Here is a 24,164-nt window from a genome sequence, read left to right on the forward strand (position 1 = left end):
GCACTGCAAACCCTTTCACGCAAATGTTTCTCTGCTCCGACATTTGTGTGCCTCAGGCCTTGTGAAAAAAGAATACCTGTGTGTGCTCCTTACTTGCTGGTAAAGATGTTGCTCCGTATTCTGGCAGATTTGCAGTGCAAGTAATTAAAAACAAATAGCAAAACCTAAGCAGATCAAAACTCATCTCTTGGTCACTATGGCAACTGGGAGTTCACCGATGGATTTAATTCTGCATGCTCTGTCTGAATTTCAATGCCCTTGTCTCAGGGATGGTTCACATTTGAAAATGTGGGAAGCACAGAGGTAGTTTAGCTGAGTTTGTTTACAATTTCCCTGGAGAAAGACAGACTTGAGATAGATATGTAAGCTCAATATTGGGCTGGGGAATGGTCTGTTAACGGCATATTTTTTTAAAGCTGAAAGCTGCTGAGAGCTAAGGGAACTTTATTCTTAGTCTGATGTATACTTATATTAGTTTCAGAGCTAACTTCAGTCTCAGTAACAAACTCAAGGTTAAACTGCTAGGAAATGTGGTTTTTCCTTTCCCAAGGTATAGCAGCACTGGAACTGCCTCCACTGTCACCCTGAAGTAAGAGAGAGAATGGCTGTCTGTAAAACGAATACTGTTGTTTCAGTACCAGGTTAACAGGAATGTATTTATCATGGAGATAATTCTTGATTATTATTTATTTATTATGTTTTTCAGGTGCTGCTAAATCCAGTCCAGCTTCTAAACCAGGATCAACACCTTCTCGCCCATCTTCAGCAAAAAAAGCTGCACCAAGCAGCTCAGCATCTAAATCAGATAAAGATTTGGAAACTCAAGTCATACAGCTCAGCGAACAGGTAAATTTGCTTTAGGCATAAAATTAGATGCATTCATTGTTACAGGCAGGCATGAAATCTAATATTGACCTCTGTTGAATGATGCTCTCCAGAATTATAAGGGGATGAAAGATTGAAATGGCTCAGCTGGGAAGAAAAAAGTGATCTATTGTTAAAAATAACATCTGGGAGAGATAACTGGTGTTTACCAGTATTTTTAAAAGATGATCTTAAGAATGACAGGTAAGTCTGGCTGAAGTATGATAATTTTATTAGATATTAAAATATATCTTTTGTTTCGCTTGGGTAGGAACAATCCCAATAGTGTCTTTGGTTTTGTGTATTACAAATTTGAAATCATTTTAATGTGTTGTTGTGGAGAAAACAAGCCTGTTTGTAATACCGAGGTGTTCGACATTTGCAGCTGAATGAAGACTAAGCTCATTCCACTCTACTTTCTGGAAGGAAGGCGTTAAGAAGTTAATATGCCTTTTTCATTTAAAAATGTGATCTACCTTTATGACAACACTTAGTGATATTATTTATAATGTTCTGCAATGTCATTAATAAAGCTTCAGAATTTCTTTAATGTTAGGAATCTACATAGCATGAATTAAAATTAAACCCTTAGATTTATACCACTTTGTCATTCCTGGACATGCGAAAGTGTCTGCACTGGGCATGAATAAGTATCTGAATCTGGCTCAAGACTGGGCTGTCAGAATGGTGTAAATGCCACTATTCTAAATGAGGCCTGATCCCCGCATTTGTCCTGGAAGAGGGAAAATGGAAAGGAAAAACCTCGTATTTTAGAGTCTGAGCTGCCTGGCAGCTGCATTCAGGAAGAAGTCATTATTCTGGATCAAGTATAATTTTCCACAATTAAGGGCATTTCGGTTTCAGACTGTCATTGACTTGAACAACAAAGATTTCAGGCTGTTAGGGCACTGTTTGCAAATTCTGGGTTACTCTTATGCACTTAAAGGTGGTGGATGGATAGCCACATCCCAAACATGGCATACTTGAGGGTTCAGGGTATAATTCTGAGCAGCGGAGAGCACAACAGGCTCCACCAGCTTTCCAAATAGGCTTTTGATTGTTGCTGTAACAGAAAAGGTTTTAAATGTTGCACAAGGAATGGATGTATATATTTTTCATGGAATCTTTTTTTTTTAATCAATGTAAGAGTGGGGTTCAACCATCAGCTTAATGCAACTTAAACCATGACATTTGTACTCAGAAGTCAATGTGTTCGCTTCAGGAGGAAGAGTTGGTTGGCATCCGAGCAACATAAAAATATTTGATGTTTACTAAAGTAGGCAGTCACTATCGCATCCACTGCTAATGTATTCCTAGCATGTTCCATGTGTGAAAACCTTACGGTTTATATACAAATAGCCCTGAGGGAGAACTGATTATTTCCCCGGTCACCAAAGAGGAGAAGTAGTTTTGGGGATTTGGAAAGTTGGTGTTTGAACAGCTAGTTTTTAAGATACCTCTGCTAGCTAGAATGGTCTGGAAGGCTTTTTTTTCCTCCTATGTTGGCAGCATTTGGTATTTTGTTTCCCACTAATGGTTACTTGTGCACCCTGGGCATATAGCATAGGCCAAAAGCCCTGTGCTGCAAGTAGCTCTGAGCCAGGTTTTTCTGACCCCAAGTCTGAACATGCTGGAAAAGCCAAATTTTTTACCGGTCTCTAGCAATCAGGGAGATGAGGGCAGCAGACACTTTCATCCCTTTGCTGTCCCAATTATGAGTAAGAAATGTTGAATGCTGTCTGTGGATATCAAATTCCTATGTGGCTATAACATTTTTTTTTTCCCCCAGCCCTTTCATGGGTGGCAGCTAAGGGAGATTGAAACATCTGAACTTTCATGCAATTTGTAGTGGAGAAATTTAAGTAGTGGGACTTTCGATACACTGAATTTTACCACAGGGTTGCTTAATGAGCTATTTGCAATACTCCTAAACCATCCATAACATCTGCTAGTTTAATGGCTCCCAACAATCCTTAAAGTTTCTCTTAAAATGGTCTTAGCTATTGCTTTGGTTTGTGCTAATAAATTAAATACTCCCAAGGAATGTCACTGTACACTGGAACTCGATTACCTATAGCTAAAGTGGTCCCTGCTGTGGTTTTGGTCTGTGCCAGTTAGTACTCTCCCAAAGAGTCTGAGTGCAGTTGAAAAGACGACACAGACCAGGGACCATTGCATATGGAGAAGGGAACCTTTACATATGGTGAATGGTCCCAGGAACTGTTAATTGTATGCTAGTATGCACATAGTTTCTGACAACAGCACCGTCTTGGCTGCATGTCTGCAATATGTATTTAATCTCCAACCTGGCTCTGCAGCCCTGCGAGTATTCATACTACCAATAAATACCATCAGGGAAAAGACCAGTTAGTAGGAACTGTTGTCTTTGCACCCGTTAACTGGATGCAGAGGGGTATTTGTGGTCCAGAAACAGCATGGGAGTTAATGCGCACTGTTCTTCGTACAGGATTAGCTTTTTGGCATGTGAATAGAAGGAAAGCGTAGCATGTGGATGTGCTAATTACCTGAAGAAAAACAAATTACATATGTCAGAGACAAGTAGCTGATATGTAACTGAAGAAAAGCATATATGGTTTGTTTATAACAGTATTTACTGTATACTGTAGTTAACTAACTGTGTGCATATATGCATAGTTTAATTCTGTCTCTTAAAACAGAGTGAATGTATAGGATGAAAACAGGAGAATACCTTCATGTAAATAGGTCAGAAGGGGAGACAGTCGGAGCTATTACCTGCCAATGTTTCAACTGAAGTTAGTTGTTTTCCCAAGCTCTAGCAAGCACAGAGCAAGAGATCTGGAAGCAGTTACGTTCTTGTTCTGTCTGGGTGCAGGCGTTGCTTTCAAGGAATATGCTGCTGCAGATCCAGAAGACATGTCTTAAATGTGTAGACCGAAATATTATAAACTCTTGTTCCGTTTTGCTGTTCCTACTTTCATGAATAAATAGTTTATTTTAAGGTGTCTGGTCACTGTACCAATCATCGATTCAAACTGTCAAGGGGAGACTTGGGTGTCACACTCGGGCTGCCGGTCAGAAATAGGTTAGTACGTGAATGAGATGCTCTGAGATCCTGCCCTCGTGACGGGTCAGTTCTGCTGTCTGACACCTCTGGGAGTGCAATCAAAGGTCAGAAAAAGGCATCGCTAGCTCAGCAGTTATAGAAAAATGAACTGATAGGATTTAGTAGGCTGTCAAAGCATTGTTTGAACTCTGCTGGTATTTTTACTAGTGAAGGAAATAAATCAGCTTGCAGTAGAACTGGCAGCACAGAACTCTGTATTAAATTTTATCAGTTCACTGAAATGTAGTCTGGTGCTATTTATTTAGCGTGTTTTATTTAGAAAATAATTTGTATAATTGCAGGCCTTAAAATGTGGATGCTAATTTGGCTGTAATTTGGATGTGATTGGGGTCGGTGTGTTTACTGTGGACAGCTTAATCTGTGATTATTTCTGTTCGTTGTTACACTGCTGTCCTGTGAATTTGAGAGCCACTTATGCACATTATCCTGATTGCATATACCCTGTTGGACAGCAGTTTATCTTTATGCTCCCACAAAATTTTTCTTTTTCAAATATATATGTATGTGTGTATATAAAATATATGTATGTATAAAACTATGTTGCAACATCTGTCATGATTTATATGAAGCCTAATCATTAACAGCTATGTTGCCCATAAATGATTCGCAGCAGTCCTAGTGGTGAAATTAAGACTGACAGTATAGCTTGAAGACCCTTGTGAACAAGGTTGCAAAGAGAAAGATATTTGGCATTTGAGAGAATTTGTTGATAGATACAGCACATCAGTCAGAGCAGAAAGTCCATGGTGCAGCTGGTTGCAGCATCAGAGGGGCAAGCTCTAACAGTATGGTAAGTGGCAGAAAAGGAGAGGTGGAAAAACAACACAGCAGTACTCACATTTGCTACTAGAAGACCTTTTAATCTTAGACTCTTTCCCTTTGTGAACTTTTCTGCTAGATCTGCGTATTTTTAGGCAAGGAGATATTGTAGGTTTCCCAAAAACTACGCATTAATCCAGGCAAAATAATGCAAGTACTGAGCTGAAAGTTTTATTAATTACCACTACGTGACACTTCTGGAAGCTTTGTTGGGAGACAAGTCTTAGGTAGCCCTGATTCCTGAACTGCTGCTTTGGGTTTCAGTATAAAAGAGCACCAAGAAAATTGACCTTTGAGGATCAAGGTTAAGATGTATCCAAGAGGCGTAATGAGGGAGCCTGATTTACTGTTCTCTGTTGTGTAAGGTTCAATCTAGCACTTCAGGAAAAAAAGTGGACTTCATTTTAAGCTATAAAATTGACTATATATTTAAGATTGCATAATTTCAGACTGAGTTGTTTTGTCTGTAGTGCCCCTCACAACTGACTCATCACATCTTGGTTTATATGCAGGTACATTCATTAAAACTTGCACTTGAAGGCGTGGAGAAAGAAAGGGATTTCTACTTTGGCAAATTAAGGGAGATTGAACTTCTCTGCCAAGAACACGGAGGAGAGAATAATGACCTTGTGAATCGGCTAATGGAAGTCCTTTATGCTTCAGAAGAACATGTAAGTTCAAGCTTCATGTCTTTTATTTAGACAAAACAGCTTAATTTCCTAAAAATGTATTGGTCCAGTATTGGGTCATGTCCTATATTTAGGTCAGCAGAACTGTAGCAGCTAGGATTTCCATGCCTCGTCCCCCAGAAAGGAAGTTTGCATTTGCAAACAACAGACTTTTCAGTTTGGAGAAGGGATTCAGGAGGCTGACTGCTTTTTGCTGCTTCGGCATAGGTTTTGTATTCTAGGTTTGCTGAAGTTGATCTGAAGGGAGGGGGCATGTCACAGTTTTAAATTGATTTTCATACGGTTCTGAGCCCTAGTTTTGTTTTTTCGTCTTCTGCCTTTCTGCATGAAGTCTTTTATTCATGTTCTTTAATGTGTTGAAAATCACAGAAATTCTGACAGAGGTACTGTACACCTTCTTTAGTCCCTGTGGCAATGTTGCAATGTGTACGGTGCAGGTTGCCAAATACATCATTATATCTGCAGAGATAATGCTCTTTAGCATAATTTTTAGCCTGTTGCTATAGGCAAAATTCTTCATTGTGCAAACTCAATAATCCTCTATTACCAAAATTTCAGAAATTTATTGTCTGCAAGATTAAGCAAGAATCTCATTGCATCTTAGACTTAACGCTGTAGATACTGAACAAAGCAAGAAGCTCCAAAGGGTGCTGGTTAAATTCCTCAGATACATTCAGGGATAATGATTCAGTGGAGATTTAGCTGAACTACTCCCATTCATGCTAACTAAATCCCTGTATGCACTGTACTGACGACTGACCCTTCAGCCTCGAGCAGGCGATGGCTTTGGCTCCGGAATGTATAAGCATCAGCTTAATCTCTCAGCAGCACTGTGGTACTGTTGGCTGTCTTATAGTTGTTCCCAGAGAGCTGCTGCAGCAGCTTTTTTTATCAAAAACAGTGCCAAAGCAACACTAGCTCACATGCTTTTCTAAAAAAGACTAATAGGGCACGAATCAAAGTTAGGTGCAAAAGGGAGACGAGCTTGCCACTGATAGGGGTCACTGCTTAGATGAGAAGTGACAGGGGAAAGAGGATTTGCTCAACAGAGCAGAGCAAGTGCTAGAGAGGAAAAGGAGGAGGAAACCATTATTTTCTCAGGAATAAACAACAAGACAAATTTGCCAGGCACGTGATAACAGGCTAAAAGAATTACATACATATAGTGGTCAGAGAAAATGTCTTCTGGATTCAAGAACGGTGATTTATTTATAAAGCAAAGCCAGAAAAATCCCTCTTCTCCCCATACCCCTACCACATCTCTCTGTCTGTTGGCTTAAATAGCAAGTGATTCCCTGCCAAGGAATGCATTTGTTGCTTTTCTTCATGCAGTTTTCCTTACTGGCAGAACATGTTATAAAATGTTCTACTTCAGCCCACATCCCGGTGTTTTATCTGCATCCTCCCTCCAAGCCTTTCTCCTTTGAAAGCATCATCCATGCCTGCGCATGACCGTGCCTTTATCTGAAATGTGTTTGCAGTTGGGAGTCTGAGTGTGTCGCTTCAGCAGGACAGCGCTGCTCCCCCAGAGAGGAAGAGGCCATTCCCCATGCAATTTTTTTTTTCTTGTGCCTTTTAGTGGGAGACATGATGTCCTCATCTTCTGGGGTGCATTTCCTCCTCAGCTTAGCAGAGGGACTGTAATTTGCTGAGAAAAGACCCCAATGCATTAGCGCTAAACCGAAGGCTCTGGTTCCCTTGCTGATGCAGGTCCTGCCTACTTTTTGTTTTCAGACTTTGCTGTCTCACTTCCCTGCTTTGCCCTTTGGTTCTGGTTTTTCTCTCTCTCTGTAATGAATTTGTCCCAAGTTAAATTCTATATCTTGCAGCATTTTGCAGGTTAATCCCTTGGTGACAGCAGTTTGGATTTCTCAATCCCTAGATAGGAAATAGTCTCAGTTCCCAAACCACAGGCAACTCCAGCATTCCCAGTTTCTTGCTAATGAGTTCACTGTAAATCCAGGTTAGATTGTTTGGTTTTTTTTCTTTTAATCTTTGTTTCAGAGTGTCTCAAGTATACAGAGGCAAAGTGGAAAAAACCCCAGAGGATTTCATTAATTTTCAGGATTTGTGACATTTATAAATTATACTGTGGCCATGAGGCTTTTCTTCAGGAAGCGGAGGCGGTAATGCAGCTCACACATACCTCACAAGTGATCCCTGACCAAAGCCTTGTGCTTCAACACTGTGACTAACTTAAATGTGTTTTCAGTTCATACTTCCAATAACTGTTTGAAAGCAATCTCAAACCCTTCCTAGACGTAATTTGACAGCCATCTACTGTATTCGACATGGCATAGAGATCATGTCCTATTTTTCATACCAACTCTTCTTACTCAGAAGGGACAAGTCTGCCTTTATGCTTAATTTTCTGTTATACTTAATTTAATCCTCCCAAAAGAAAAATTAAGAAAAAAAATCTGGACAGCACTTTAAGTGGTCACATCTCCCAGTAGCTCGTAGGTCCCCCCTGAGCATCGTAGGCTGTCAGGTGAATTCTGTGTAGGATGATTCAGAATGCAAGTATAAAGTTTAGTCCCTATAAAAAACATTCTCCAGAGGTTTGATTATTGTAGTATTGCACTGAAGAGATTTTTTTAGGTTCATGTTGCAGGGGGAGTATGTTAATTATTTTTTCAGAATTCCAAGTCACAGTGTAGTTACAACCATGTTACTTCATAAGCTTCTGTGTTGTTTAATTAAATAAAGGCTAGATTTTTAAGACCTATTTTTAATTTTTTTTTGGGGGGGTGGGGTGTGTCTTGGTTTTGAGTCTTACAGCACTAATACCAATCCATTTGGTTCTTTGTTTTTAAAGGCTCCCTTTTCTTTTCTTTGTTATGATTCTCTGCTAAACCTCATCATTATGTCTCTGCTTATGCAAGAGGGATATTGTATCTGCTGTTGTCATTTAACATTTGGCTGATCAGTCTGTAATCCTTTGTAATTTTTAATTACAAATTGCTCATTTGTAATCCTACTTGTTCATCAAAAACATCAAAGTTGACAGAGAACGGTGTTAAAAAAGGATACATGTGGGCGGTGGGGAGAAGTGGCCCCTAGCGCTCATGCTATGATGGCTGTAGGCAGCATTGAGACTTCATATAGTAAGTAAAGCATTTGGTCATACGGTCTTACAGCTTCAGACTGATGAACCAGAAGAGGCTATGTGTCTAGTTACGAAACTCAGAGCCATGTAAGTATTTGTGTAAAGTGAAACTGTAGGAAAGCTTTTGCTTAGGCTGTTTTGGTTCAGTTCAGGCAGAAGTTGGGTGGATTGCTGCCGTTTGATCTATCGGTTGCTCGACTCAAGTTTCCAAAGCAGTTGTTCAAAATGCAGTTGATTTTGTATCTTTCTGCTCTAGCAGCTACTACATCTGCTGCTGCTTTTGGAAAAGGCACCCACCCCCCCAGCAGCTGGTTTTCATAAAGTCTGGCCCTTCAGTCCACCGGCACACCTGAATAGTTTGAGGCAGATGGATCAAAGGGTCAAAAGAGAGCACCTCTCAATGAGGGAGACAGAGATGACCATGGTTGTGTGATCCAAGCCAGAAATAAATGCTCTAAATAGATCTTCCACTATTTTCCTTATTAGGGGATGCTATTCAAGGAGATTCCACAGTCCCAAGGTAATTGGGCATGGTGACTCTTGTCTTTCCCATTTCATGTATTTTTACAAGCTGTACATACTGAAAAGCACGTGTCCAAGTCTCAAAACAACTTCTGAGGTAGCCACATAAGACTTACCATTTCCATCAAAGGTAAGCCCGGCAAGAGGGGAGCCACCACTCTTCTTCAGAGCAGCAGAGTAGGTTCCCAAGCCACTCCTTGTGTTTAGAGGCTTTTCCTAGTATATGCATGAAAGGATAGCACGTACGTGACCTATAAAATCTTTCCTTGGGCTTTCTAATAGGGGTGTCTCAAACTCTGCATACATAGAGTCAGTGGAACAGGTGCATTCCAAAGTAGGTCACCTCAACACATCAGGAGGGTCAGGATGGATGGGGTTAAGGGAACATAGCTCACAGCAGCTAACCAAGCTTCATTTTCTCACCCTGCAAAGCGGGGTCATGTTCTCACAGCTGTCAGCCTTTCTATGTGAAACTCCTGTTCTCTGCAAGTCTTGCACCCTTGCAGCCCATCACAGAAGCTGCAATTTTTAGATACTATGCAAAAAGCTGTTCTGACGTGATGTAGCTACTGTGTGTAATAAGGGCATGGTTCCCCCCGAGGAGCCATAAGGTGTTAAACTCCAGTTGCTCTGACTGACACATGTGGCTTCTACCTGAAAATAGCACCTGAGTGAGAGAAAGCTTACTTCTGATTGGAATTTGGCTGTTTCTGTATGTGGTAAACAGCTGAGTATTTCCATTATATCAGCAAATGTTAGGAATTTTATTTGCCTGTTCCTGCCCTTTAGAAATACGAATATTTTATTGCCAGAAGGGAAATATTTTCATATTGCATAAGCTGCTCTGAACTATTCTGGAAACACTCAAATTGTGGTCTCCCTTTTCTTTATATTTTTTTCCTCAAATTTGAAAAGTTAGCAGTATCAATTTGTTAAAGTTCGTTGTTCAAGCAGCTTGCTTCTAACAAAAATTGCCCGGAGCCAGCCGAGTTCTGCAGAGGTACTGCATCAGGGGTGCTGCGTTTTGAATGGCAGCTCAGTCTCTTGGAAAAGTGTTTTCCTTTGGAGCTGCCTACAGCAGAGCGCTACTAATGCAGGGCAGAGAGTAGATGTGTGTGGGATCTTTTCAGTGAACTGTGCTCCAGTGAGATGGAAGCCATGTGAGAGAAAAGCTGTAAAAGCAGCTGTGCTTAATAAGAATATAGAATTAATGCCCTAAGAGTCAGCCAGACTCTTGGAGCTCTGATACATCCAGGCCAACTCAAGATACCAGGTCTGTTGTCTCTAAAATAGAACTTGTTTAAAACTGGTATCACCTGCAGTGAGGATCCAGCCTTCCTTTCGGTCAGGGATTCTTCTCGCAATGGCAGTGTATATTCAGAGAGAGAGCTCTGGAAAATACTGTGCATAATAACCATTTGCAAGAGGGAAGTGTTTATTAGTAATTGGTGCTTTTAACAGCAGCTCTGTAAATCAGTGAATACTTGGCTCAATCCCCACCCACCCCCCCCACCCCCCAAAGAAAATGTGTTTGCAAGTCTCTGGTTATATTTTTCTGGATACCACTAAAAAAACCAAAATCACTGTTTTGGTAACATTTGACCTCTGGTCTAGCATCGGTATTATTTTGGGAAAGTAGTATATCTGACCTTAAAAAGGAGCCTGAGTTTAATTTTTAAAGTAGGTGATAGCAAAAGTGTTTTGTCCATTTAGTGATCTAAACCTAGAGTGAGGATTGTGTGAAGACTATAGCAGACAGGTTCAGAAATCCTTGGACAAACTGAAAATGGAGGAGGACATCAGGATGCTATGATACAGCATCTTCTAACCGTTGAACATCTCACTGTCTACCTATTCAAAATATTCACTTACCGGTACAGTTAACAGTCAGTGATGTTGAAAACTGCCACTTTTTCTGGAGAAGTATCAGTAGTGCTTATGCATTGATTAAAAGCAAAGTAAATAGATTTTATTGCAATATTACAAGATGCTGCTTTTCTCAGGTTACAGCTCCTTTTGTACTTAAGTGCATGAAAATGAGAAGTTAAGCTTTAGGGTGCTGCGAGCACTGTGGGGTGGCAAGATCACAGGAGAAATGCTTTCTGCTGAAGAATGTTTTGGGGTCTTTTTCTCCCTGCAGGAGAGCCACACAGAAGAGCATGAAGGTGAAGAGCAAGTCCATGAACAGCCCCAGCAGCAGGAGGAGTACTGACTCACCCAGCGTCTCTGACAATTTTCGTTTTGTGTGAGAACTTTCTTCTGGAGAACGGAACATGTGTGGCCTCAAACTTGAAATCAGTTCACTCCCAGTCTACCATTAACATTTATGTACCATAGTGAGTGCCAGCCAACCACTGCATTCTGTACCCATACTTTGCCAAGATGCATTTGCAGACGTCTTCTTTCAGTGTATCTTCCCAAGAGAGGTTGTAGGGCTACATCACCTACTGTACATCACTGCAACTTCACCACTTGGCTGCTTGAGATTTGTTCTGCTCTTTTAAAACAAATATATATTTATTTTTTTTTTCCTTTTTCGTCTTAAGTATGGTACACTTGTAACTTGTTCTAACATATTTATATTGGCATTTTGTGTGGCAAGAAGTACCGTACCACTAGCTGTGTCTCTCACTTTGTGGTGCTTTCGCGTTTTTTCTAGTACATCTACCTTGGGGCATAAATTCGGTTGAACAATTGGAATAAAGGGATACAGTGGAAGTCATACTCAAGCCATAACGATGAGGTGTGTTGTGGAGGAAAATGCTCGTGTTGCTCATGTTTGTTCCTTTCCTGCCTTCACAAAATGGGAGGCAGAGCATCTGTTTCACTAGAGGAGATTTAAACCCCTGTGTTAGAAAGCTTGTTAGAAAGCTGCGTGGTATGTTTTTTGGCTTATTTCTGGAGGAACAGACATCCACTTAAGTTTTTTGAAAACCCTCCCAATTTCCTGACTAGTCAATAGACATTTCCCAGCTTTTCTTCCTTCCTGAGGAATCCAGTCCCAGCCTCCAGCTTCAGCTCTGCCTCCGCAGAGCTCAGTGCTAAAGGAGGAGAGAAATCTCCTTGACACAAGTGTAGCTGCAGGACACAATCTCTGCCGTCATACGTGGCTTCCCACCCCTCAGAAGAGGACAAAGTAGGCCAGCCATTTCTTTTCGCTATCCTTCCCCCCTCTGCTACCCCGGCCATACAAATATGGAAGACACAAAATTTCCTCACTAGTGCAAGGCATGGGGAAAAACCAGGAACAGCACTAGCCCAGAACCCCCCCAGACTCCCTTTAAAGTGGTGGTGGACACCTCACAAGTGGTGAGGCTGCTTCTGAAGCATGGAGAGGCAGTGAGGAGTCTTCCTGGAGACACAGCACGCATCAGAGGGGGACCAGCTGACTGAGGGACACAGAGCAGGTTCTGCACTTGGCTGACCTTCCTCTGGTGAGGCCAGCACAGTGCAGAACCACATTGGCCCTGGAGGTGTCCGCAGTGAGAGCGTTCCCTTCCAGTGTGGTCCCATCACCCTGTTCTAAATGATGGTATTTTATAAACAGAAGTATCTTGAAGTGTATAAAGCATTCCTTATTTTTCTCGTAAAACTGTGCATTGTAGTCTCTCTGAATATTTAATGCTTGGTATGCTTGGTCTCTCACTTGATTTTCCTAATTCTGGATTGTTATGCTGATTTAGCAGGTACACGGAAGTCCAATCCCAATTGGCAGTCACTGAAAAACTCCAAAGCCTATTGAACAGCTTAGACCTTCCAGTGCTCCTAAAGTGTAAGTTCCCAGCTTACGCTTCCATAGAAGGGTTTTCAGTTAATCAGCCCCCAGCACTCACACGCATGCGCAGTTTTCTGTTCCTGATCAGTCTTTTGCAGCTAAGTGGCTCTTACTTCAGGGCGAGATCCTGGCTGTTGTGTTGCACCACACACAATGTATAAAATACTGTTAAGCGTTAGAACAGGTATTTCCAGTTCCTTGATTGCTTCCCCTGCTCAGCAGAAGAGTTTCTGGACCCTGCGGGCTGACGGTTTCCCAGCCCTGCCTCCAGCACTGACCTCACGTCCTACCCGGTGATGAAGTAAAAGCACTGCAACCTGCAGGCCAGCGCTTTCCTTTCCTGCTGCAATTGGTTACAAATACAAATAAGGTCTGGTTTATAAAAACATGTATATTCCAAAATAAGTGTTTCCAAGAATCACCACAAATGGGGGAATTGTCATTTTTGTTGTATTTGTGTTTATTAGAACATATGTACTTATTACAATTGTCATTGTAATAAACAGTAGTTCTTCATAATACTGTTGAACCGAAGAGCAGTTAGTAATTTTTTTCCAGTCTCCAGAACGTCCTTTAACCTGCATGGGATCTGTGATGGGGCAAGGCGTTTGGGATCAGGCTATGAACTTAATTTCATCAGCACCAGTCTCTGCTTACTGCAGTTCATCCTTCTGCTAATACTCGAGCAGACACGTGGAGAGCACTTTGAGGGAAAATGTTTCTCTCTAGGTGCGAATGGTTGGTTGCTGAGCTCCCTGGAGGGTTCGTAGCCAGGCTGTCGTGCCTCTCTCCTTTTCTCTCTTTGAAGCACATTTCTAAAAAAAATTTTAAAAAGCTGAACTTCATTTCCTGAAAATTCCTTATGTCACATTTCTGGTCTGAGGACCACAGCTCTCTCACTGCTTGTATCAAGGGGGAAGTGACTGACGTAGGGAGCCGGGGCAGTAAAGTACCTCGTGGGCACTAGAAATTTGGCTGTGCTGAGGGGAGAGCGATGCTCTGAAAGGGGAAAGGGTTGTCCTTCTTCCCCCACCCCCTGTGAGTAACCCATTATTCCGTTATGGTTTTAATATGCATTTGTAATTATCTTTACTAAATAGCACACCATAAAGCTTTGGTTATATATTAAATGTAAACTGAAAGGAATGTAAACATGTATTGTTAATTATAAACAGATAAGTAATGGCATAATAGATACAAAAAGTCTTATTCAGATGTATCAGTCATTTTACATTATCCACAGATTGTCGCATGGTAGAGTAGATTTTTGTCTGAATATGTGAATAACTTGACTTGCGTTTATCTTTTTACATATTTAATAAAAAAATATATGTTAAAATCTGTCTAGCTCTAGAGACTATTCAAAACATTCTAAAATAATACTTTTCTGGTTTAAATACATATTTTTACTTCATTAGTGACTGCATATGGGAGCAGGGAGGAAAAGGCAGCTGCTTTAAAAAAGAAAGTTCACTTTTTCTATGTGTAGGTAGTATCTGTTTCCCCAAGAGCTCAGCAACTGTATCCCCTCCTGCAAATTAAAAATGAAAATGCATTGTATGTACATGCATGTAAACAGAACATTCTTCTTTATGGTAAATGCTTTGTGATTTCAGAATACTAGATCTCTTGTTGTATCTCAGTTTTGAGGGGAAGAGAGTACTAGAGCAAGGGCACCGAAGCTCCCAGTGGACTTCCCTTGCAATGGTCAAGTTGGTCAGGTATTCAGGGATGCATGTTCAGTGCAGTACCTAAAAGCCACCCATGTTTTAGATTAAAATATTAGGTTTTTTGAAGAAAATGAGGAAACTTCATTGTAATTCTCATAGCTCTGATCTGCTGGAGCATGAGCAATGTTGCTGCTGTAGTTGCTGCTAAATCTCCGGGGATTTGAGCCTTGGCTCCGGACCTTTTTCTGCCATGGGCTGAAGCTACCTGGTCGTGTCCCACCACCAGATGGTCAGGTATGATGGTTTCTTGGACCATCAATTATCAAGCAATAATGACCAGGAGTCCAGCCTAAGCCCACCCCACTGCCTTCGGGTATCACTGGGGCTGAGCCACTGCCCAGCCCCACTTAGAGAAGGTTTCTGGTAGAGGGATGAGGGATGAGGACAAAGCCAGGACCAGAAGAGCCCATTTTCAACCCAGGTGCTCAGACGTGGGAGATTGGTGCTAGTGTAGTTGATTTCCATAAGACTAGCGGGAGGCATGTATTTGGGCTAGTGCGAATACTCAACGGCATAAAAAAGTAATGTATTTTCCAGTTCAAATAGTTGAAAACTTCCTGCCACAATGTTGTGACCAAAAAAAATTGCTGTTAGACTGTTGGGTCATCATACTCTCACCTGCCTTTGCAAAATAAATTTGTGACTATACTGCCCTATTAACAAAGCATTTTAATTCACATTCATTGAACCAGTTACCATCTAAGATGGGTAACAATTCAATATATACACACTGTGCAATACATGATCTGGTTTTATACTTGTCATTATAGAGATCATAGTGACAAGTTGCTTTAAAAAGGAAAGTTATTTGCCGTGTCTTTCTATAGAATGTGAAAAAGCTGTCTGGAGCTTAATTTCCTTTAAAAGTTATACTGTATTTCTCTTTAGAAAGGTACAAGTGCAGGCAGGTTGTGGCAGTTCAAGTTTTATAATTTCATTTAATTAAGTACTTCAAAATTCTCCATTACAGTGCATCAAACTGTGCTGCTTCTGTGACCCTTATTTCCAACTGTTTTATAAATAATGCAAGACAGAGGGAAAAGGGAATCCTGTCCTTCAGAGTTCCTCCAGTACAACCACATTCAATCCAGAGGTATTTTTGTTCATCTTATTCTAATTTTTTTCTTGTCAGAACTTCCTCCCAATGCTTTTGATGGAAAGGTTAAATATAAGCTGTTGAAATAGGTGAGACACTTGTGGCAGTGTATCTGGTATTGGATGTAGTATTTAACTTCATCAAACAGATTGCAAGGGGCGTGCCTACATCAAACTCATTGTCCCCTTCAAACGCAGTCAGAACTACCTTTTTTAGCATCCCTCATTAAATAAACAGCCATCAGCCGTACTCTAAAAGAGTCCTTGGGCAGTTAGGGAGTGCCTTGGTGGAGACCCCATGCTCCGTGGGCATCGTGCAGGGAAGGGGCACAGCCACCCCACCAGCTGGGAGGAAGGCTGGAAGATGCCTCTTCTTGTTCCAGCTGCAGCCCCAGAGCTCAACTGCAGCAGCGCTGGAGGGTGCGGGAGCCTCCCTTCCCTGCAGGGCTCTCAGCAAAATCTCGACCCAGCATTAGCAGGATGACCTGTGTCCTCTGCCTGACTCGAACCTTAAGCTGCTTGAACTGTGATTGTAGTATGATGCTCATTTGCGGGGTGGGACCCTCAACATGTTCGTTTGGTAGGTAGAACGTACATACTTTCAAACCATAAGAAACTTTACAAGTTCATGTGGTGTTTCTGCTTTGTGACGAAGGGAAGCTGATGTGCAGGGTTGTCCTCTGGTGCCAATGGTAAGGGCTGCCAGGGGAAATGAGCCCTCCCGACATTGTCGTGCACCGCCTACTGTTAATAGGCGGTACAAAATTAAATTGAAGCTGTTCACAAAGATATGGCTAGTCAGTGCTCAGCCGAAAATATTAATAGGAGCTACTGATGTACGGGTATGTTAACCAGGGAGAAAATGATCAGGCTACTGATAAAGCCAGAGAAATGGTCTAAGAACTGAAAAAGGTGAACTTAAGCCTCAGCAGCTCAACAACTGCGCTTCTGCCCTGCTTCTGGCAAGTGATAGTTAACTAGTTAATAAACATGCCAGTCAGTCAGTCACATCCCTCTGCGCAAGAAATGTAATCTAATGCTTACCTTGGGGAAAGTGGACAGATTGTTTCATTAATGCTTCAAGGCCACAGAGTCCCTCTGGCTAGGGCAGCGTATGAAAAGTGATGAAAACTCAAATTCCTACTCCTTCCTCCAAGGCACGCAGGAAACCTACATCTATTATAGATGAAGCGAGTAGTTTACATCTGCATGTAAATGTATAATGTCTAAGGAAAGCTTTTCTTATCTCAATTTTTTTTTTGTCGTTATCTAAAACCACAAGAATTTGTTTCAAGCACACAGGCAAATAATTATTTGCTTAGCATTTTGCACTGATGGATGAGGTTTGACTAACTAGTTTTGCAGTGAAATATGAGAATCTTCAAATGTTCGTTGGCCAAATTTAGTCTCAGCTGGTTATCTTTGCAAGGTATATTGCTTGTTGCTACCGAAATATCAACATTGTGCTTGTTACTGCCTAGAAAATAAGTATAAAGGCCAGCAGCTGCTGTACCGCACCTGCATTTCTGACAGATACAGGTCAGCTGAGACTCATCTTAACGCTGGGGAAAAAAGTCATACGTTTCCAAAACACTTTACTGTACCCTAGCTTCCTGAGCTCATTCTCTTTTCTTCACACATTCATCTGAGGTTAGGAAAAGACTGAATCTACGTAAGCTCTTCAGGAGGTTGCATGGAAGAAATGAGTTGTGAGAAAATAAATGTGGAAAATGAAGCAGGCACAGATGTCTGAGTGGGAAGGACACACAGGGAGGGTTTGCATTGCCGGCGTCCCACTGGTGACTAGGCTGGGCAAAACCAGTGCTGGTTATAAACCACCAAGGATCTCATGTAACCCAGCATGGATTTATCCAGTGCTTTGGACACAGTGGCGAGGAGGAAGACAAAAGCTTCAGAGCAGATAGTAACATGGCATTAGTGAACAGAATAAATATTAGCAGCAGAACAACATGGTAAACACTTCTCTGCCGGACAGGAATCTTCCTCTGAGATGATGCATCTTGCTGCATAGCTTATTGTCGCAGTGGTTTGGCTATCTGGAGTATTCTATTCTTTGGTTATTTTAATCAGATTAATCCCAACTATTTATTACATCAGAAGAGTTGTGAATCGCCACATCAAGTCTTACAGTCTGATCATAGTGCAAGCGTTCACTCCTGGACACGTTTCTTCAGGGAAAAGATGTAAATGTTCAAGTGCTCACTCAGCTGCCTCCCCTAAAGAGAAATCACGGAGATTAACAACCAGTTTTGTACATGCTTCACAATTCACCATCTCTCCTCTCCCGGTCAGGGAGGGGAGGACCTGACCACAGTCCACATGTATTTGGGGACCTATGAGTACATGGGGACCTACAAGTATTCAAGCAAGAGAGCTGTGGTCTTTACATTCCTCTTGCAGCACACTGAGGGGAAGTTAAATCGCTACAGACCAGATTCACAGATGACAAACTGTGATGGAGCTCAGCCCCCTCAGTCAATAGTGAATTTTGACCAGGTATTTCCATTCTGACCTTCACTGACTGGCCTGTATCAGTGCTGGGGTAAAATCTGCTATGATGCCAATGTCTGCTGGCAAAAGGCTTCTTTCAAAGAAAAATCCTTACATTCTAATGGTTGTTATTTTAAATTAAATCTTAAATCTTAAGATTTAAGTATCTTAAATAAAAGAATGCTGACCAACTCTCTGTGAAATGAGATCTTTGCCAGGCAAAGGGTTTTATCTAAAAGCAAACCTCCATTAAGACACTTTCCTAAGCATTATTTGACAATACTCTTTAGAAAAAAGGGCATTAACTGAGAAAAAATGAATTTAAGCAATAATTCAGATGACAATAAATGACAAAACTGATACCTAGCAGACAAAACAATGCACTAGTAAGACTGAATGAACTGGAGAAACATTCATGTCTCCAGTTTGGGAGATGCTAACAGAGGGCCAAGAAAAGATTAGAAACTGGGACACGTATTGTGGTTGCAGATTCAAATCAAAGTTAATCTGATTTTTATGAATTCTATTCATGGCATTTTACCCTCCTAATTTTTTAGTCAAGTAATCTCAGGAAGAAGAAAGGGAGAAAAAGGGGTGGGAGTATTCACACCATGTGGGCTAACTGCTACATAAAACCAGCCCATAAGTATTCCGACTGTAATGGGTTTAAAGCCGAAACCAGTCGCCTACATTGGAATAATTCAAGTCACTGAGGTTGCTGCATGTGCAAAAAGGCACTGCCTGCAGTAAACTGATTATTTTTTAAACTTTTGACTAAATAAAACAATACAAAGGAAAAAAAAAAAACATAACTGAACATTCAGACTCCTGGAAAGCATTCCTAGACCCCATCTTCCTCCCCACCCCAGCACAGCTCTCCCGTGGCCACTTTGGAGGTGCCCACTCACCACGCAGACCCCGTAGTGCACGTGGGCGGCCGTGAGCAGCATGGTGAACATGGCGAGCACCGCTTCTTCCATCCAGCTCAGCAGCCCAGAGATGGCTGCGTAGACCACCAGTGCCAGTGGGAAGAGGAACCAGTGGAAAAGCTCTGGCCGGGTGCTGCTCATCTGGCAGATGATCACCTTGCACTGTCAGAGCAAAAGGCGCCAGGTGAGAAGTGCTGGGTCAGCCTGGGGTCTGGGCAAAAGTACATCCATTTTCTCCACAGGTTGCTTTAGGTGAGGGGAAAACAAGGCTAGAATTCAAAATGGGGCTTTTTTCCTGGTGTGAAGACTACTATAGGTGCACCTTTGTGCCTTATTGCCTGTGAGTCTTAAAGGTCTTTATTACAAGTAATTTAAAATACACACTTATATTCTGGAGACAATGTTTTGACACGCTTTGCTTTATGAGCCAAAGCACACCCTCACAAAAAGGGAGTTGTTTGACACCTCACACTTTCACACAGGCTCGTAAAGTTGTGATCCCAAATCAAGTGTGGCACCACTTAATCACTGGGAGGACATACTGGTATTTTAATCCCATGGCATGACGAAAGTATATTCTGGTTCCTTGTATAGAAGGGAGGGAAGGTAATATATGCCACTTTTAAATCCTGTTTTTCTTTTCTAGCACTCCTTCATGTACTAAACCACCATTTTCTTGGCTCAATCATGGCGGTGGACTCCCTGGAGATGTAGCTGGGGGCCCAGGGAAAGGGCTCCCACTCGGCAGAATGGCAGAAAAAATGAATGTACGGTGCATGGTTTAACTGAAAGCAATTAGCTTAATTTTACTGAGTTCTTGAAATTTAATTAGTTGAGTTGAAGTTCAGATTTTTAAAACCAGTTAAGTGCACCAAAGTGTTTCACCTGGATTTGCCTCCTTAAGAAATGTCTCATGTACACTATTCTTTTTAAGGAAAAAAAAAGGAATTTAGGCACAGCTGAAATGTTTTTTTGATGTAAGTTTCTATCAAAATTTCAGTGTGGTTAAAAATAGATTTTATGTATCCTGAAAACAGTAAAAGAATGAAAAATTCATTCCCAGTGCAGTGCCTGAAAGCTTATGACAGCAGCAGGGGTCTGACCATAGGGAAAAAATACTGGATTTACTGTATGTGCTGTAGAAGCTGAAGAATGCAAAAGTAAACCATGAAAAAAATAATAAACTTTCAATAATGCAAGAAGTAAGCATTTGTACCTAATGTAAATATTTTTGCTTACAATGCATTATCAGTACCGATTCTGAATTTTTTTAATAACACTAGTTTTATGAATCCATTGGGAATCTTTCCAGAGGGTATCAGAAATTGCTAAACATATTATAATTATATATATATATATTTATATATATATAAATTATATATATATAAATTATATATATTATATATATAAATTTTTTTATATAATTTATATATAATATATAATAAATATATAGTTTTTCTGGCTGAATAATCGCACCTGTCCAGAGGTTGGATTTCACATTGTTTTAAACTGTTATTACACTGTGTTAAGTACAGTACTCAATTTTTCATAAAGATTGCTTATTAATATCTGGAGTAATTCACCCTCAGTGTATCACAGGACTGCAAAATGGACTATGCGCTGTTCCTTATTACCCCTGGTCCTGAAGCACTGACTCACACTACAAGTGAGGCAAAAACAGCGTTAGGAGATGAAAGAGCTGGAGTTTGGAGAGGCAGACTGGAAAGAAAAGGTAAGGCTGCAGGACTTTGCTCTGCACTTCTCCATGCCCTTCACCCACACCTTGCAATGCTACCCTGCTCCTCCTGAATTTAAACCTCTAGCAGCTGTGGCTGGTACCCCTGGGTAGGTCCTTAGCATCTTCTCTCTTCCCATCTCCCCGGGGAAGAGCTCCCTCAGTCTGAGCTGCCCCTGCTACTCACCCTATCATTGCACAGCTACGAGGCCAGGTCTGAGACCAGGCATTTAGCCCAAGGGATCTGCTGGGCAACTAAACATGCTGTCAAAGGCATGAGACATTCAAGCTACTGGCAGGTAGAGACACATGAGCTGCAGAACAGATAATGGAAACCCAGTGTGTCAGAATATCATGAAGAAGAAAAGCATTGCCGTGACAAGCCTTACTCTGAAGCTGGAGGAAACGTGTGTGTGTGTGTGTGTGTATGTGTGTGTGTATAAGGGACCAGAGGAGATGAAAGGAGATACAGGCTTGTTTTTCACTTTTAAAATGTTATAAATTCCAACTAACACCCATACATTTTTAATGCTTGCTTTTAAAATGTTAATAATTTCCACTAACATGCATACATTTTTAATTCACGCAAACCGTTAACACTGGAGTAGATGTTTCAGTAAAAGCAAAAACAAGGCCTGAAGAATATGTGTTGCATTCCCTGTTTAATAAACCGTAGTCTACAAAGAAACTTCTGGTTTGCCATACCATTTTATTTCTGCAAGCATCCTGCCACAATTGCTCTCAGTTGGTTAAGATGTATGTGCAGAACCTGCCATCTGCCAAACTCTGAAAGCACCTTCCCCACTAGTATGAAATAACTGTATTGCTCATTTAGCAATCTACACTGTCCTCTTAAGAAAAAGGGTAGACTAAGTAATGAAAAAATGCATACAATAAAACTTATACTTCTGAAAATAACCTAACTGTTGTCAGATGAAGTCCTTAAGATGGAACCATTTGATTTGTGACCCTCAGAAACATACATTTGTAGGCTACATCTAACAAGCATCACAATTATGATTTCTCTTCCATTCCTGAATACAAATTTCTGGATGGGTTATGCTTTCTTTTTTAAAATCCTGCATTTTCAAAGAGCGCTCTCATAATGCAAGGCACTTCAAGCCTCTCACTTTTTAAATTGGATGTAGTGTTGCTCAGTGACACAATTGTAGATGGTGTTGGAGACTATTTTCCTCAAAATGACATTAGTCACTATCCTTTAGGGTATTTTAGCGTTAAATGGAGGAATACCTTTCTACCTGGCTGCAGACTCCTTGCCTCTCTCCTGGCAAGAAGAGTGGCGAAGGGCCTACTCCGGCAAAGAAAGCCCTGGGTTAACTGCAGTGCTCAGCATTACTGTTTGGCTGACTTTGTTATTGCTTCATAGAGGTTTATGTTGCTTCACAGGTATTAAAAGGGGGAAATTGGTCACAATGATGTGGTATGGGTGAAACTAACCTGTGGGCAGAGGGCCATCGCAAGGCCTCTGCACCTCTTTATGGCTTTCCCTAAAAACTGCTTATTCTGAACAGTGATAGGAAAATGCAGGATCAGCTGAGCTGTAAGATACAGGAATGCGTCTACCACACTAACGGGCACAACTGCAGGTGAAGGCTACAAGCACCCCTTACTCTTGTTGGTAAATCAATGCTTATGTTGAGCTTTCTTTGACTTTCGACAAATCCCCAGTTCTGCCTATGTATTGGGGAATATTTGTTACATTTCTGGGAGTAAGGGCTCCCCAGGGCTGTTCATAAACTCCCCGGAAAAAAAAGAATGCTCATTAAAATGTTATGCTGCAGTAAAGTAGGTATTGCAGTACTGTAAGGGTCCAGACAACTGCTGTGGTGTATTTTTATACATGAGAGGATAACACAGAGGTAGAAGAGCGGTGAGATTCCAATGAGTTTTAGCTACCATTTCTGTTCCCTTTTGTTTATTCACATAGAAATAGAAGGCTAGCTCTAAATAATACCACCACCACTGACAACAACATACTTACAATAACGTTTGAGAAAGCAACCCCAACCATCCATAAAAACAATCTTGGTTGCTTTGCTAATATGTTGCCTGGAGATAAAACCACCCAGACTGTAAGAAGAATGAACAGCAACAGAGGTGACACAAGAGGTAGGAGTCCTTCATACAAAGAATCATTCTTCAGCGTTTTCTTTAAATGTGCTCTGTAAATAAATACAATCATTTTATGGAGTAAGAAAACTTATCCGTTCCATTTCCGCACAGTAACTTCGAACTCCAGCCTAAACTCAGCCCAGAAATTCATCTTGCAACACAACTACCTGTGCAAATGTGCTAGATATCCAGACATTTTACTAGAAATGTTAACATTTATTTCTGGGATAAAATTATATAGTTTTATTCCGGTAGCTTCTGGTCAGCTTCATCAGCTCATCATTACACACAAAGTGAGCTGCAGTAGCTCTGTTGTCATAGTTGTCATCCAAATGATGACTGCAGGCTTGTGGTGAATTCAAAGTATCTATTTTTTTAGAGGATGAAACTCCTGACATGAGGCATGAAATTACTTCAGCCAATATGCCCCACGTTTTCAGTGGCAACACAGTCAAGCACATGGCTGGCAGGTGGGGTTGTTTAGGTCCAGAGCTGATGCTTCTAGACAATCCTGCACCATCACCAAACTCCAGGCTAAAGGGGAGGCTTTTTTTGCTAATTAGAGGACAGGAAAATTAATGATGCATTGTGTTTTCTTGGCTATTTTAAGCTGTCTTTTAAAGGTAGTAATATTAAATACATTAAATTACTGTATTTTCTGTCAGCTAGGAAAAAGGTAATTGTAAGATCAAGAGCTTCTGCATCTATCTTGCATCCTTCTCACTCAGGCGAAACTCATTGAGAGGTTATAAAAGGCGTAGGAGGTTCCATTTACTGAAGTTCACTATCATTGAACCATTTCTTCACACCAATAGTTCAGAAGCGCAAGTCTGTGTTTGAAGTGTACTGGGAAATGTCCTGTTTAAAAATCTCTGAACATGTTTATTTATAGAATCAGCTAGACAAAAATCCAATATCTCCAATATCCTTCTCATTCCAAAAAAGAATATTTGTCTGATAAAATAACAACCGAGAACAGGCAGCAGGATGAAGAAAGAGAGGAGATGATTGGAAAACTCAAATTCCTCATCACCAATTAGCTTGTGTGTGCATCCTTCAAGCAACCCTGACTGGATATTTAGAATTATTGTGTAGTTCTGTTCAGAGGTATGATAAAACCACTGGAAGGCTTGAGAGACACCTGATG

The 24,164-nt window shown here is 41.0% G+C and overlaps 2 protein-coding genes across 5 annotated transcripts in view; one reads left to right on the plus strand and one right to left on the minus strand.

Annotated features, from left to right (window-relative positions):
* MAPRE2 (microtubule associated protein RP/EB family member 2) overlaps positions 1–14,227 on the plus strand; it is a 104,872-nt gene extending 90,645 nt beyond the window's left edge. For 3 of the 4 annotated variants that reach the window (XM_075084977.1, XM_075084975.1, XM_075084976.1), the window contains 3 exons: positions 707–846; positions 5,302–5,460; positions 11,250–14,227. In XM_075084977.1, the coding sequence (XP_074941078.1) occupies positions 707–846; positions 5,302–5,460; positions 11,250–11,321 (371 nt within the window). In that variant the 3' untranslated portion in view covers positions 11,322–14,227. The remainder of the gene's footprint in view (positions 1–706; positions 847–5,301; positions 5,461–11,249) is intronic. The other variant, XM_075084978.1, reaches the window with a different exon arrangement.
* Positions 14,228–16,970: 2,743 nt separating this feature from the next.
* LOC142053383 (ethanolaminephosphotransferase 1-like) overlaps positions 16,971–24,164 on the minus strand; it is a 57,273-nt gene continuing 50,079 nt past the window's right edge. The window contains exons 8-10 of the mRNA XM_075084979.1: positions 22,887–23,067; positions 19,129–19,311; positions 16,971–17,946 (exon numbers count right to left, since the gene is read on the minus strand). Of these exons, the coding sequence (XP_074941080.1) occupies positions 17,881–17,946; positions 19,129–19,311; positions 22,887–23,067 (430 nt within the window). The 3' untranslated portion in view covers positions 16,971–17,880. The remainder of the gene's footprint in view (positions 17,947–19,128; positions 19,312–22,886; positions 23,068–24,164) is intronic.

This window comes from Phalacrocorax aristotelis, chromosome 2, assembly GCF_949628215.1.
Source record: "Phalacrocorax aristotelis chromosome 2, bGulAri2.1, whole genome shotgun sequence".
Taxonomy (NCBI): Eukaryota; Metazoa; Chordata; class Aves; order Suliformes; family Phalacrocoracidae; genus Phalacrocorax; species Phalacrocorax aristotelis.